This window comes from Sinocyclocheilus rhinocerous, unplaced genomic scaffold, assembly GCF_001515625.1.
Source record: "Sinocyclocheilus rhinocerous isolate Xijiao unplaced genomic scaffold, SAMN03320098_v1.1 scaffold1268, whole genome shotgun sequence".
NCBI lineage: Eukaryota > Metazoa > Chordata > Actinopteri > Cypriniformes > Cyprinidae > Sinocyclocheilus > Sinocyclocheilus rhinocerous.
The window spans coordinates 1,047,179-1,061,757 of record NW_015664016.1 but is presented as its reverse complement, the minus strand read 5'-3'; the positions used below and the strand labels follow the sequence as shown (position 1 = coordinate 1,061,757).

The window sequence follows — 14,579 nt, the reverse complement described above, 5'->3', positions numbered from 1 at the left end:
CCTGAGTGTGTCAGACAAAGTGCACTGCTGTTAGATATCGAAGGAGACAAAATAGTGTTGGTTTTATATTTTTGTTTTGCATATTTATACATTTCACACACATTTTTTTTTTTTTTCAGATCCTCTTTAGTTGAAACTACCTCCGCTACATCCCAATGTCAGAGTTTATCAAAAGCCCTGGAGGAGAAACTCACAGAAGGTAATAAATTATACATGATAATTGCTATCAAATCACAACAAAAAATAAAAATCGTATTAAAAAGATAATTGTGTTATTTTAGTTATATAAGGCTCTTGCCTCATTTGTTTACTATTTATGCTGCAACCATTTCCTCCTGCATTTTTGCCAGAATGAGTCTGTTTTTATGAATAAAGAGTTGTTTTACAGGCTTCCCGATGTCTAAATGCTCAATATAGTACATTAACAGTTATTTACATGTATTTATTTATTTATTCGTTTATCTACATAAACATTTATTTACATTATTCAATAATACCGGGCTGCTGCGTAATAACTTTACCTAGGCCATAACGCTGTAGAAGAGCCACTATTTGGATAGACTGGTTGGAATGACAATGAGAGATAAACAGAGTATTTACCGACCCTTCACCAGACGCTCCTGATATGCAAATTTATTCTGCCTCGCTGCTCAAATATACATTTGGGCTGTTGGTGAAACACTTCAATCTTTTTGCAGGCGGTTAATCAGCCTGTGTTTGATTATTAGTGACAGACATTAGTAAGATGGCACAAAACCATTGTTAGAATCAATGGAGGAAATGGTCATGTCTGGTCATTTTTTGCCCCATTTATTACATAAAATGTCTTTTCATGGTGATAAATGATAAATCATTTAGATTTGAATTAAGAATACTTTTTAAATGGCAATTGCTTTCCTGAATTTGAATTGGATTTGAATTGAGGCAGCAAACAGGATGTAGAATTCAAATAGCACAATTCAAACTGTTTTTAAATCAATGTTTGATTTTTAATTTTTAATTTATTTAAATTTTCTGCTTAATAATTGATATTATATTTAATGATTTTTACATTTATTTATATTTTTTAATGTAGTTCAATATTTAATACATATAATATTATTATGTTTTATGGACCACTGTGGAAAAAGACTTAATTACTCAAAATGCTCTAATTAAAAGTATTTAAAATGGAGCCAAAAAGCGTATAAAATGGAAACTTCAAATTGAACATCCAAGTTATCTTTTCTTGACAGTTTTGTTGTTGTGGTGGACGAATGTAGGTCAACTGTTGTATAACTCTGTTGAGTTTCTTTGAATTACAATTCAGTAAATTACTTTTCCTGTCATTCAATCCAATAGCATGTGGTTTGCGGCCAATTCAATTCAAATTCACACTCATCAATTGAAAGGGAGCCAATTCTTCATTTCTGAATTTGCTTTTAATGTTGAGTCCTTTTTCACTTGGTTCCCATAGGAAATGGGCCTTTACTTTGCACGCTTAGATTAAAAGCTACGTTCACCCCATTTGTGAGGGAAATGGTGCTTTAAACACACATTCTCAGGGGCAGTTACCTTTGTGAGAGACACCCGGAGAGGGAGATAAAATTAAAGAAGTAACCCAGGTTAGGGAACAATGTATCCAAAAGTCGCATATTTGCAGTGTGACAAAGGGCTTCTATAAAGTGTGTTTGGCGTTATTATTCATGGTTTGAATTTGGTGTTTGCACGGTTGAGTCTTACGGGGAATACTAATAACTGTCTCCAGCAATCCTGAGAGCAGAGCCCTAGCAACAAAGCCATGAGGCAGACCTCCCTGATCTCGACTTCAAAACCTGACCTTTCGCTAAATAATTGTGGCGGCTAAGCTGGAGCTTTTTGGGCATCGTTGTCGCAAGAGTCGAGCATCACAACGCATTTATTAACGCAGAATGATTCCCCCTTTTTTTTTGATGCTTTTGATTTAAGCACTGTGTGTTTGAGTTTTGCTCAATTTGAATTGCATTGATGTTGAACTGATTTATGTATATTTTATAATCGCAGGACAGCCAGGCGGCTTTTTTGTGAAGCACTTGACCCTGTGCATGCACTTAGCGCTACTATCTGTTTAATTTGCTTGTAGATGTTAAAGCTGAAGTGTGTCATTTTTTTTGTAGGTTGATTCCACTGAAATGTGTAAACATTGTGGCTTTGTGGCGTTATCAAAACATTGCTCTGTTTGTTGAGCATCCCGACCAGCCCCACCCAGCAACACTCAACCAATAGCGTGAATTTGAGGGAGGGACTATCTGTTTGGCAGGCCAATGGAAGATGAATTCAGGAAACCTGTTTGAAAAACATAATTTTTAACTACAAATGATGCATTTTAACTTTAGAAGTAGTTTGAACACCCTCTGCTTCTCACAATTTCAACCTTCGTTGTATCTTTCAAGTCTCTATCTTCACTAGTTTTGTCATCACAAATTTGCACTCGTTTAAATATCTCTGATTCAAGGGCCGTCACACTTTGGTTTTGATCACAAACGATCCGGGCTACATCCAGCTTTCCCTGAGGAGCAAAGCACGTTTTCAGAAAGGCTGCCAGAGAGACAGGCCTCTGTGTTTGCCTCTCCGCCTGCATCTCTGGCCCTGAGCGCTACAGAAACATTGACAGAAGACCTCGTTTTCCCCCTCCTGCCAGTCACTCGGCACGGATCGCCACATTCCCTCGTGAAAGACGGCCAGACCTAGTTTCCTTTTCAGAGAGCTGATGCAAACCAACCAACAGAGCTGCCTTTCAAACCGTCAGACTGTAATCTCCCAGCAGAAGAATGGAAGTCTTATATGTTATGGTTGCAACGTCTTTCTTGTGGGTTTTCCTTTTCATTTAGCTCCTAAAGCTTTTTCTGGATGCTAAAATACTTTTTTTTTTAATATGCAGAGTCAGCTTTAGGTTGATGTCACTGAATAGTGTAAACAGTGTGGTGCTTTTGAAACATGCTCTATTTGTTTGAACATTCCAACATTGACTCAACCAATAGCATTGGATCATCTGTTTAGCAGACCAAGGAAAACCTGTTTGAAAACAGTAACTATTTTTTCACTAGCTTGTAATTGTGGAGATAAAAGAATTCAAATTTGGAAAGAATTGTTCACCCAAAAATAATTTCTGCAAACCTTTATGTTTTTCTTTCTTTCTTTCTTATGCTCTTTTCCTTATAAGGAATGTCAGTAGTGACCAGAGTCTGATCCAAAAATGACTAAAAGCTCCATAAAATCTTAATATCACGTCATTTTATGAGTAAAAGGCTGAATTTTAAGTCGTTTTTCAGTGATAATCTTTCCTTAACTGCAGTTCTCGCATGTTTACATCAAATATGGCATTTCAAAAAAAATCTCATACCAGATTTGAAGTAAATAACCCCAAATATCTTTTGTTCTCAAGTGTCTCATAACCAGTATGCCTAATTTATATATGCACATATATGAATTACATAAATGAGATTTGAGAGCAGTGGTAGTGGTGAAGAAGATTTACAGTGAATGACATTTAATTTCACTTTGTTCTTCACATAAAGCCATGGTATAATAATAGTAATAATCAGAGGCAATCAAATTGTCTACAACAAATAAACAAAAAGTTGATTTAGATTTAGTTGATCAAGAGATGAAAATAAATTTTATATAATATTATATTAAAAATAGATTAAATTCTTTACATTTCAATGCAAAAAAAAAACAAAAAAACGTTAGAAATGAAAAATATGTTTGACATTTTCCCCTTCTCCTGTGATGTTGCATGTCAGGTCAAATCAGTGGTCAACACAGGCCAACTTTGATTTAGACATAATTTGGTAATAGTAATACAGTGCAATTTTTGTCATTTTTGGAGCATACCAGCACCTGGTGGTACTATATGGCTCTTACATATTCTTACTCTATTTTTTGGCACAGTATCTAAGACCCCCAGGCCCAGAGAAGGTTTGACGCTCAGACTCCCTCCACCCCCACCCGTGCCAGGCCCAGTTGCAGCTGAAGTGAGAATCATGGAGGAGGAAAGACGGTCTCCACAGAGACCCGCAGCACAGCAGGAGCAGGATATTAACGAGACAGCCAGCAGTCCGGTCCACACACCTCGCGTCAGCGGGGCAGGGTCTGCCACGCTCAGGTCAGGAGAACAGAGAGACTTACTTACACTGAGTAATCAAAATCCAATTATTATTAGGGCTGAAAAGTTCATTCTAATTTTAGTTTGCAGCTTTTTTAGCCTCAGCCTTTGTGTTTTTACTTTTATTTTGGTTACACTTTATTTTAAAGGGTGTCCTTGTTACAGTATAATTATACATTTAAGTTGTGTAACAAGAACACCTTAAAATAAAGTGTTACCTTACTTTTATTTTTCCCATTGACTTGAAACAATTCTCCTATGTTCAAAATGGAATACTACCATACTGCATACTGTGTACTATTTAAAAAAAATAGTATGGAAATCAGTACGTAACTATTAAGCAATGATAGTGCTTCATTGTTGTCATGGACCGCATCCCTTGTGTATTTGATAATTGCATGTCAGAATGTGAATGATTCATTTTTTGTTGCCCGTTTGGGAGTCTAATGTACGAGCGTTTCTAATGAACTTTTGTCTTTTCTGAAGGCATGCTCATGCTCACGAGGACCAGGGAAATTCCAAAGTTATCAGCGACTCCAGAAAGCAAGTACCAGTTCTGGATAAAGAGAAAAACATTGCCTTTCTCTTAAAGGAGCTGGACTCCCTTAGAGACCTCAATAAGAAGGTGAATTTACATGTTAAGAAGTTCATGAAGTCAGTCATTCTGGGCCTAATAGACCTTAATCAGGTTAGATGCCATGTTGAACTTAACACAGATGAAAACGAGGCTGTGAGGGATAGACTTACAGTCTTGTACTTGTACTTTCAAAACTGTTTTATGAAGTTTTGACTACTGGAAGTTGTTTTTTTTTTTGGGAAGACATTTCATCAGCTGAACAATGTTGTTAAACAACAGTACAATCCATTAAACGCACTACTTCTACCCAGTGGTGTAATGTAACGAAGTAATACTTTAACGAAGTAATACTTCGTTACAGTACTTAAGTATTTTTTGGGAGTATCTGTACTTTACTTGAGTTTTTATATTTCAGCCAACTTTTACTTTTACTCCACTACATTTCCTAATTAAAATGTATACTTTTACTCCGATACATTTCCCTGAAGCATATTCGTTACTTACTACAAAATAGTCAGAAGTCAGAAGAACACTGACTGCAGGAAAGCAGGTTTGACGAATCAGTGGTCTGGCGTTTGCAAGTTAGACTCCTAAAAACACCTTTGCTCATGTGCAAACAAGTGCGCGCACAACCGCGGATGATTCATTTTCCATTCAAGTCGAGTCTGGGGTGTGCGATACAGCATTGTCTGCGATAATATGGCAAGTGTTGTTGTAATGATGTGCGATCTGACATTATCAAGTCACCAAATCACAAACAGAGTGCACGCACGTTGATTTATAAGTTTATTAAAACTAAAAATTCCAGGCATTCTAAATTGTAGACGGCAAAAATGCTTCTGAATGCTTTTTTATATTTATATCATTTAATATAGTTAACTTAATCTATATCACACAAAGAGTACCGTTTTTCTGCAGATATCAGCATGAACACATTTAATAATCATTTTAGACAAGTTCAGTAAAGCAGTAAGTGACTTACATTTTAGACATAATACTGCTTGTTTTTGCTCAATTTTGCCAACGAAAATAGTTCCAAACAAAGATCACATCACTGTTTTGTGTCTCTGAGCAATGGACGGTGTTTACTTATTGAATGAATCAGCTTTTTGAACGAATCGGTTCATTTTATATATATTTATTATATATCCGTTTATTATTTGTTTGCTTCTTTTCCATTTTGCATTTACTTGTACTTTTACTTTCAATACTTAAGTACGTTTAAGATTTTAAAAAAAACTTTTTGTACTTAAGTACAATAAATATCACATACTTTAAGACTTTTAGTCAAGTAATATTTTAAACGGTGACTTCAACTTCTACCAAAGTCATTTTCTGGTAAGATATCTGTACTTTTACTTGAGTATGGCTTTCAGGTACTTTATACACCACTGCTTCTACCCCTCACAGCCTCGTTTTCATTCCTGTCAAAAATTAAACATGACACTACCCTGGCTTGTTTTGTAATCTGCTCATTCAATCAGCGATTAATCGCGATTAATCGTTTGACAGCACTAATTCAAATAGAAAACATTTTTTTATTTTAATAATATTTTATAGTATTGCTGTTTTACTGTATTTTTGACCAAATGCAGCCTTGGTAAGCATAAGAAAATCTTACCAACTCCAAACTTTTGAACAGTAGTGTATATTTTTTGATTTTTGGGTGAAATACAACCTGAAATTTTATGCAGTTTCATGCAAAAAATGATAAATTTACAGTTTTTGGTAGACTGTGGAAATAACACAAATTAGTGTTCATCTACCAAGCAGGTTTGTTTTTTTTTTTGTTTTTTTTATTTTGTTCAGTGTGAATAAAGTTATAAAGATCTACTTATGTCTTGTGTGTGTCTACAGCTCCAGGAGAAGTTGGCGCTGAAGGAGAAGGAGTTGGAAACCAAGCTTCTGGACTCACAGCTACAGGAGGCCGAGCTGGAGGCACATGCCAGTGAGAGAGCAGCAGGTAGGATGCATGGGTGAAAAGATGGATGTTTATATGGTTAAAAGGAATAAAGAATAAGTCAACTCATTTAATATGGCAGCATTTACCTTTTTACGTGTTTAGTATGAGGTGTGACATTGCATAGATCTCTAAATGCAAACGTCTGACCTTCTTGTTAGTCTTGCGCTTCATGAAATGTTTTCAACATATTTCATTTAACCTAAAAATTGCAACAGCCACATAGACTTATAATTTGGAAATTCCATGTCAGACAGGATTGTGCAATTCATTTGTTTCCTTTTTGCTACATGAACACAGGCTGGACTTAGATACACGTCATAACTCATTTTGCTAAAATTATTTCATATGTGCCTTTCCTAGCAGCTCTGCTTAAGTTTGCAAATATTGACATACTGTTGCAGTTCACACTCAATCTGCCGTCTTATTATCTAATGGCACTAGTGTCCTTCATACTCTTAACTATACATCCCATATTAACTTTGAGTAGGTAGCTAGCTTTTGTTAGCACATGTTGCCAAGCTAGTCGGCATTGGGTTGAAAAAAACTCAATGCTGTGCTGATTGCAACAATTTATGTTTCCATGGTAACAGTGAGTTCTGTAGTAGTGCAGTACTTGAAAATTAAGTGTTTAGTGACCAAGTTGTCTGTGAAGTTTGTACTTACAATCCATTTTACTTCTGTAATGTGATGGCAGGATTTGGTTTAATCCATCACGAGTTGATTGCGTTGTAAAAAGTGATCACTATACGTCTTTTATCACTATATGGCTGGGAAGGGATTGAAATCTAAGAGGACCTTTAGTAAACTGCATTACATTCGGTTTTATATATATTCTTGCTCCATCATTGTTCTTTCAGGGCATAGGACTAGAGTCTTGAAATTGTGTTAGTCAGTGTATGTGGCATATCTGCACCCATCTGGAGACGTGTCGTTTGAGGGGTCGGAGAAGGGGGAAACGACTGTAATTGATGTCCCCGGTTTGCAAGTAGTTGTGATTCTTGACAGAGGGGCAGGAACATATCCCAAGAGTGTGTTTTTGCTGGCAGTGATCTGAGAGAGCCCTTTGAGGACTCTGGCCCAACCCCGTCATGTTTTCAAAGTCCGGGAGGACAAAAACAAACGGGATGAAAATATTTAAGACAGGAGGTTAAATCTATCATTGAGAGGCTCGTAGTCGTAAAATATCACTCACCAGTCCAGATTTACAGCCAAGACATGACAGTTCCTCTTTTTTTATAAGAAGTCCTGAATTATATGATGTAGTGGTGCAAATACAAAAGCTTGATGCAGGGGTTATAAAGTTGTGGTTGGCTGATATGAGTTTTTCAGTGAAAGTGTGGCCAATATATGGAATTCAGAGCATAATTCACCTAAAAACCTATTTTCTGCATAAAGAAAATTAAGCCTATTTATTTTAGAACCATTACAGTGTTTTACTTGGGGTGAGTTTTTTTTTAATAAAGAAATTAAAACTTTTATTCAGCAAGAACACATAAAATTGATCAAAAGTGACAGTAAAATATTGCTACAAAATTGTTACAAAAGATTTCAAACGATTCTGTTCTTTTGAACGTTCTGTTAATTAGAGAATCCTGAAAAAAATGTGTCTGTTTCCAAAGAAATATTAAGCAGCATAACTATTTTCAACACTGATAATAAGAAAGAGTGTCAAATCAGCATATTAGAATGATTTATGAAGGATCATGTGGCATTGAAGACTTGAGTAATGATGCTGAAAATTCAACTGCTGATGTATTCAAATTAGTGCTGTCAAACGATTAATCGCATCCAAAATAAAAGGGCCGAGCTGGAGGCACATGCCAGTGAGAGAGCAGCAGGTAGGATGCATGGGTGAAAAGATGGATGTTTATATGGTTAAAAGGAATAAAGAATAAGTCAACTCATTTAATATGGCAGTACATACCCTTTTACGTGTTTAGTATGAGGTGTGACATTGCATAGATCTCTAAATGCAAACGTCTGACCTTCCAACACAGCTGAAGAATAAACACTTTTAATTAATTAGTTAGTACATGTCCGCAGAACCCGAGAAAAGCACACTTTGACATTTGTAAACATAAACCAGTATGTCTAACATAAAGCGCCCTCATCAGAAGTGATCGTTCCTCTCTGTAACTGATTATTTTGTCGATGAAATGTACACGCTCCTCACCTTTGCTGAACAAATATTTAAATTTAGCCAATATTCACTTTTCGCTTGAACTTAACTAGCTAAAAAGCGCCATCTCACAGTTTGTTCATTAAACGGAAATATGTGACACGTGACATATATGACACGCAATTGGGCAGCCAAATTGTTCATTTAATAAGGCGATGATAATGCATGTATTCGCCGCCCTCATTTCAATATGATTTGTATAGTTCGGGTGGGAGATGTTTAATCAGCAAATTCCAGCAATATTGATTTGCTTTGTGAACTTTGTAGTGGCTTAGTGTGGGAATGACTGTTTATCGTAACATGCAGGAAAGAATTGATGCGAGTGATGGATAACAGTGCCGCTTTCGGTGGGATTAGAGATGGTGCCAAGGACCGTTTGGTAATGCCAAAATCCTGTGGATTTTACCAAATTGTCTGCTTGATTTTTGAGTTTGGTGCAGGTCAGGTCGGGTGCGTGAATCAAAATCAGCAAATTTTAATCAAAACTCTCTTAGTTGGAATAAACTTTGCTTGTTTTATTTTATTAATAATTTTAATAATTTTATTAAAATTTATTTATTTTGTTTTCATTCAAGCATTTCTCCGTACCTTCTTTGTTTGTTTGTCTTGTTATTTTGTTCATTCATCTGTCCTTTGTCCATTTTAATTCATCAATTCCTTTATTTCTTCATTCATATTGGCTTGTGGCCTTGGTGTGAAATAATGCTTAGCAAATTGGATCATGGATCATTTGTTCATTCATTCACATGTTTGTTTGTTCATTTGTTCGCTCAGTCAGTCATTTATATTTGCTAGCAGCCTTTGTGTGTTATAAGGTTTTGGAAATTGGTTCATAGATCATTTAGCTTGTTAGTTCATCCGTTTATTTATTTATTGGTTCATTTCTTTGCATTCATTCATTCAGTTGTTTGTTTGTATGTTTGTTCAGTCATTTATATTTGCTAGTGGCCTTTGTGGGTAACAATGCATTGGAAATTGACTCATGGATACTTCTATTGGTTCATTTGTTAGTTTATTTATATTATTTGTTCAATGGTTAATTCATTCATTCATTTCTTTGTGTTTGTTTGTTCGTTTGTTTGTTTGGTCAGTCAGTCATTTATATTTGCTAGTGGTTTTTATTCATAATTATGCTTTGGAAATTGTTTCATGGTTCATTTTTACTTGTTTTATTTGTTAGTTTAGTTTATTTATTTGTTCATTTATTCATTCATTTATTCCTTTGCATTAGTTCGTTCGTTTGTTCATTCGTTGAGTCATTTATATTTGCTAGCAGTCAATATTGTTTTGCCATAATATATTGTTCGTTCATTCATTCATTCATTCATTCATTGTCATTATTTGGTTGTGTGTTTGTTCATTAATTCAGTCATTTATATTTTCTAGCGGTCTTTGTCTCCAGTGTTGCTTGGAGATTCTTGGAGAGTCGTCAGTATGCCCATGGACCCATTCATTGTTCATTTGTTCATTTGCTTGTTTGTTCGTTCATTAGTTCATTAATTAGTTAATTCATTCACCAGGGGCCTGCGTTTCCAATATTGTTTTGGAAATGCATACGTCAGCATGCCCGTGAACCTTCTGAGGCCTGTAGGTCAAACACAGTCATGTTTGTCCTGCTATATGAGGATATTTTTCAGATGGTTTCTGACATCCATGAGCCTGGTGTAATTGCTCGCTGTTCCCGTACAATGTTGATAAACCAGAGTGTTTCCATGCTGAAATTTCATAAATAAAATGTCTCCAAGAGCCTGGAACTCTGACTTCAGGGTGTTGCTGCTGTTTTTATTGCTCTGGGCACTTGTGCATACATACACACACACACACACCTCCCCAGGGGAAACTGTCTTCTCAAAATAAGGCTCACTTAGAGTTATTAATACTTATGCCATAGTGTTTCAACTGCAATAACCTCTTTCCCGAGGAGCTTAGCCTTGTTATTGTGCAGCTGGAGCTCTGGAGTGCAATACCAGAATAATAACCTCTCTCTCTCTCTGTCTCAGCATTAGTCGAGGAAATCTATAAGGCTCAGAGGGAGAGAGACCAGGCTGTGATGGCCAGACTGCGTCTGGCTAACGAGGAGAGGGATGAAGCTTTACTTCGGGCCAAGAAGCTTCAGGAGGCGACGCTGGAGTATGTGCCGTTCAAACCTCTTCCAAAACCAGACCATCAGTTCAGTCTGTCCAACTACATGCTGCTCTAATCATTTCTGTTCTCTCCAAGAAGCTCCTCACAAAATGAAAATCGATCATTTCGATTTGCAATTTTCTCACGTGGTCAAGTTGTGCCATCATACTCAAAATTAGACCGATACTTGTATATAAAACAGTAGCATAATAAAATGCTAAGTAATTTGTATAATGAGTCTTATGTAAATTATCACTTTGACTTGAATATCATGTCAGAATGGTTTTAGGAGTGATTTACACAGAAATTTTATTTTTGTAAATGAGGCCCATTGTTTGTTGAAGCCCTGGCTTAGTGGTCTAGACATGTGGAGCTTTAGTGCTGATTAAGGTTGGGCGATGCAGCTACATTATTACATATATATCTCCATATATACACTACTGTTGAAAATTTGGCGTCAGTAAGAAAAATTGAGTACTCTTATTTAGCAGAGACACATTAAATCGACAGTTAAGGATTTTACTGTTACAAAAATTCTATTTCAAAGAAATGCTGTTCTTTTGAACCTTCTAGTCATCAAAGACTCCTGAAAATCCACAAAAATATTAAGCAGCACAACTGTTTTCAACATTGATAATAATAAGAAATGTTTCTTCAGCACCAAATCAGCATATTAGAATGATTTCTGAAGGATCATGTGACACTGAAGACTGGAGTAATGATGCTGAAAATTCAGCTTTGATCACAGGAATAAATTACATCTTAAAATATATGTGACCCTGGACCAGTCATAAGTAGCACGGGTATATGTGTAGCAATAGCCAACAACACATTGTATGGGTCAAAATTATAGTTTTTTTTCTTTTATGCCAAAAATCATTAGGATATTAAGTAAAGATCATGTTCCATGAAGATATTTTGTAAATTTCCTACCGTAAATATATCAAAACTTAATTTCTGATTGGTAATAAGCAATGCTAAGGACTTCATTTGGACAACTTTAAAGACGATTTTCTCAATATTTTAATTTTTTTGCGCCCTCAGATTCCAGATTTTCAAATAGTTGTATCTCTGCCAAATATTGTCCTATCCTAACAAACCATACATCAATGGAAAGCTTATTTATTCAGCTTTCAACCAATTGCTGTTTTTACTGCATTTTTGATCAAATAAATGCAGCCTTGGTTGGCATAACACTTATTTCGAAAAACAAACTTTTAAATGGTAGTTTGAAAACATTTACATTTATACATTTGGCAGACACTTTTATCCAAATCGACTTACATTGCATTAATGGTAATCATTTTATCAGTTCATGCATTCCCTTGGCGTTGCTTGCACTATGCCTTACTGTTTGAAACATTTTTCGATGGTAACACAACGTTTTTTTTAATCAGTTCATTGAAACTAATACTGTAGTTTAAAAGACTTGCTGAAAATGAATGGAAACTCACAAATTTTTAAATTGCATTTAATATATCTGTTGTAGTGCTATCCTAATGACACCAGGGGGTAAATGGCTGTGAAATTTTGCAGTATTTTATATTGCCAAAAAGAAATATTAAATATTGAAGATTTGATATGTATTTAATATACTACTCAGGCCTAGTGCTCATACAGTCAGTAAAGTCTGATAAACCTTGACGCATCTCATTTCTCCTCTCTTTTTTTCTGTATTGTACTTATTGATAGGAGTAGTGAAAAGGGCTTATGTCTGGTAACATTAGAATATGTCTGATAAACGTCTTCAGTGACACATTTTTCAACTCATTTATCGTTGATAAATAGGTAACTCTGAAGCTTACTTTATGGTCCAGAAGCTTCTGTGAGGTGATAAAAGGAAAGCCTGAGGTTTTGTATCCACACTTCTTAGTCCAAGAGCCATTTTTAAAGGCAGTGGATTTAAGGGTTTGAGAAGCACGCGAGGCATGTGGCTTTACTCACCGTTGTGATGGGAAGCTGCTTTATTCTTCCTGCTAGAGGACAAGCTGAATGAACAGACAAGGGTTTGAGGGGAAATCCAATATCGACTGGTTTGGAAATATATCAGAGGGGTGTGACATTTGTAAGAGTCCCCTCATCCTAGTACTGGGTTGTCAGTCAGAAGTTCCACTCTATAGGAAATCAATCCCGTGCTTTAGATCTGTGGATATTTACCGTTTACCACTCTGCCTGCTGGGTCCTAATTAATACGATCTTCTTCCTTGTATGTTTAACTGCTCATAACTGGTGCTGTTGTTTGATGACGGGCCTTTCAAAACGAATATTGCCCTGTGCCCTCCAGGGGACGGAAGCATTTATATCCTGTTCAAGACCAGTTGTGGTTTTAAAAAGCGTCAACGTTTATGAGGATGCAACAACTAGTATATTTTACATTTAAAGATGAGTCAACGCTCCTCTTTATTGCTTGACGTCCTTTTCCGGAGGTATTCGTATAACCTTACACCCTGTTTAATATTTCAGTCGGCCTCATGATTTATTGATAGTTACTCAAGTCGCTCGAACCGCAATTATCGAGAGGCATGAAATGCATTTTCCGGCCGCCCAATGAGCGCAAGATCTCTTCAAAATCTAATTATAAAATCGCATCCCTCTTATAGCTGTGTTCAAGGGCTCCATTCCGGCCCCTCTCTCAAAAAAATGATAATTGATAGACAAGTGGAATCCCATTATCTTTCAGGGAATATGGACGCACGTGTTCTAAGCCCTTATTTTCAGAGGTCACTCTTGGGTCCATTGTGTGAATGAGTATGTACCTTTATAATGGATGGAGATCCATGTAATGCCTTTGTAAATGAGTGGAGGGGTTGTTGTTTTTTTCTGCCTGGTGGCTGATGGAGGAATTCGATTTGCTCTTAAAGGAGCATCACGCCTGTGAGGTCTGTAAAAGTAGGCAGGGTGAATTTCTGCAATTCACCTGCCGTCATTTCTCACTGAAACCAGTGAAACTGTGGCAGTATAAATATACAGTGGGGACTTTATATTTTGAATTTGCAATACCATTTCAAAGTTTGGGGTTGGTATGTTTTTTGTAAAGAAGTTTCATGCATTAAATTAATCAAAAGTGACAGTAAAGTCACTTGTAATGTTACAAAAGATTTATTTTTCAAATAAATGCTGTTGTTTTGAACTCTCTATTTATCAAAGAATCCTGAAAAAATGTATTATGGTTCCCACAAAAATATTAAGGACTGTTTTCGACAATGCATTACTTTTAAAAGTAACTTTCCCCAACACTGTTGATAATAGTAAGAAGTGTTTCATGAGAAGAAAATCAGCATAATAGAATGATTTCTGAAGGATCATGTGACCCTGAAGACTGGAGCAATGATGCTGAAATTTCAGCTTTGCATCACAGGAATTAATTATTTTTTTTAATATACTTAAAAACTCTTATTTTAAATTGTAAAAATATTTCACAATATTACTTGTTTTTACTATATTTTTTGATCAAATAAATGCAGCCTTAATGAGCATTATTTTTTTTTCAAAAACATTAAAAATATCTTACCGACACTAAACTTTTTTTTTTAATAATTTTAAATAATATTAGAAATATTATACTTTTTTTTTTTTTTTTTTAATTTAAAATGTTCCGGGATCATCGTTT

The 14,579-nt window shown here is 35.7% G+C and overlaps 1 protein-coding gene across 1 annotated transcript in view; it reads left to right on the top strand.

Annotated features, from left to right (window-relative positions):
- Positions 1-14,579, top strand: part of mipol1 (mirror-image polydactyly 1) — a 70,573-nt gene that overhangs the window by 22,194 nt on the left and 33,800 nt on the right. The window contains exons 4-8 of the mRNA XM_016539660.1: positions 120-199; positions 3,913-4,126; positions 4,613-4,751; positions 6,561-6,666; positions 10,846-10,975. Coding sequence (XP_016395146.1) covers positions 120-199; positions 3,913-4,126; positions 4,613-4,751; positions 6,561-6,666; positions 10,846-10,975 — 669 coding nt within the window. The remainder of the gene's footprint in view (positions 1-119; positions 200-3,912; positions 4,127-4,612; positions 4,752-6,560; positions 6,667-10,845; positions 10,976-14,579) is intronic.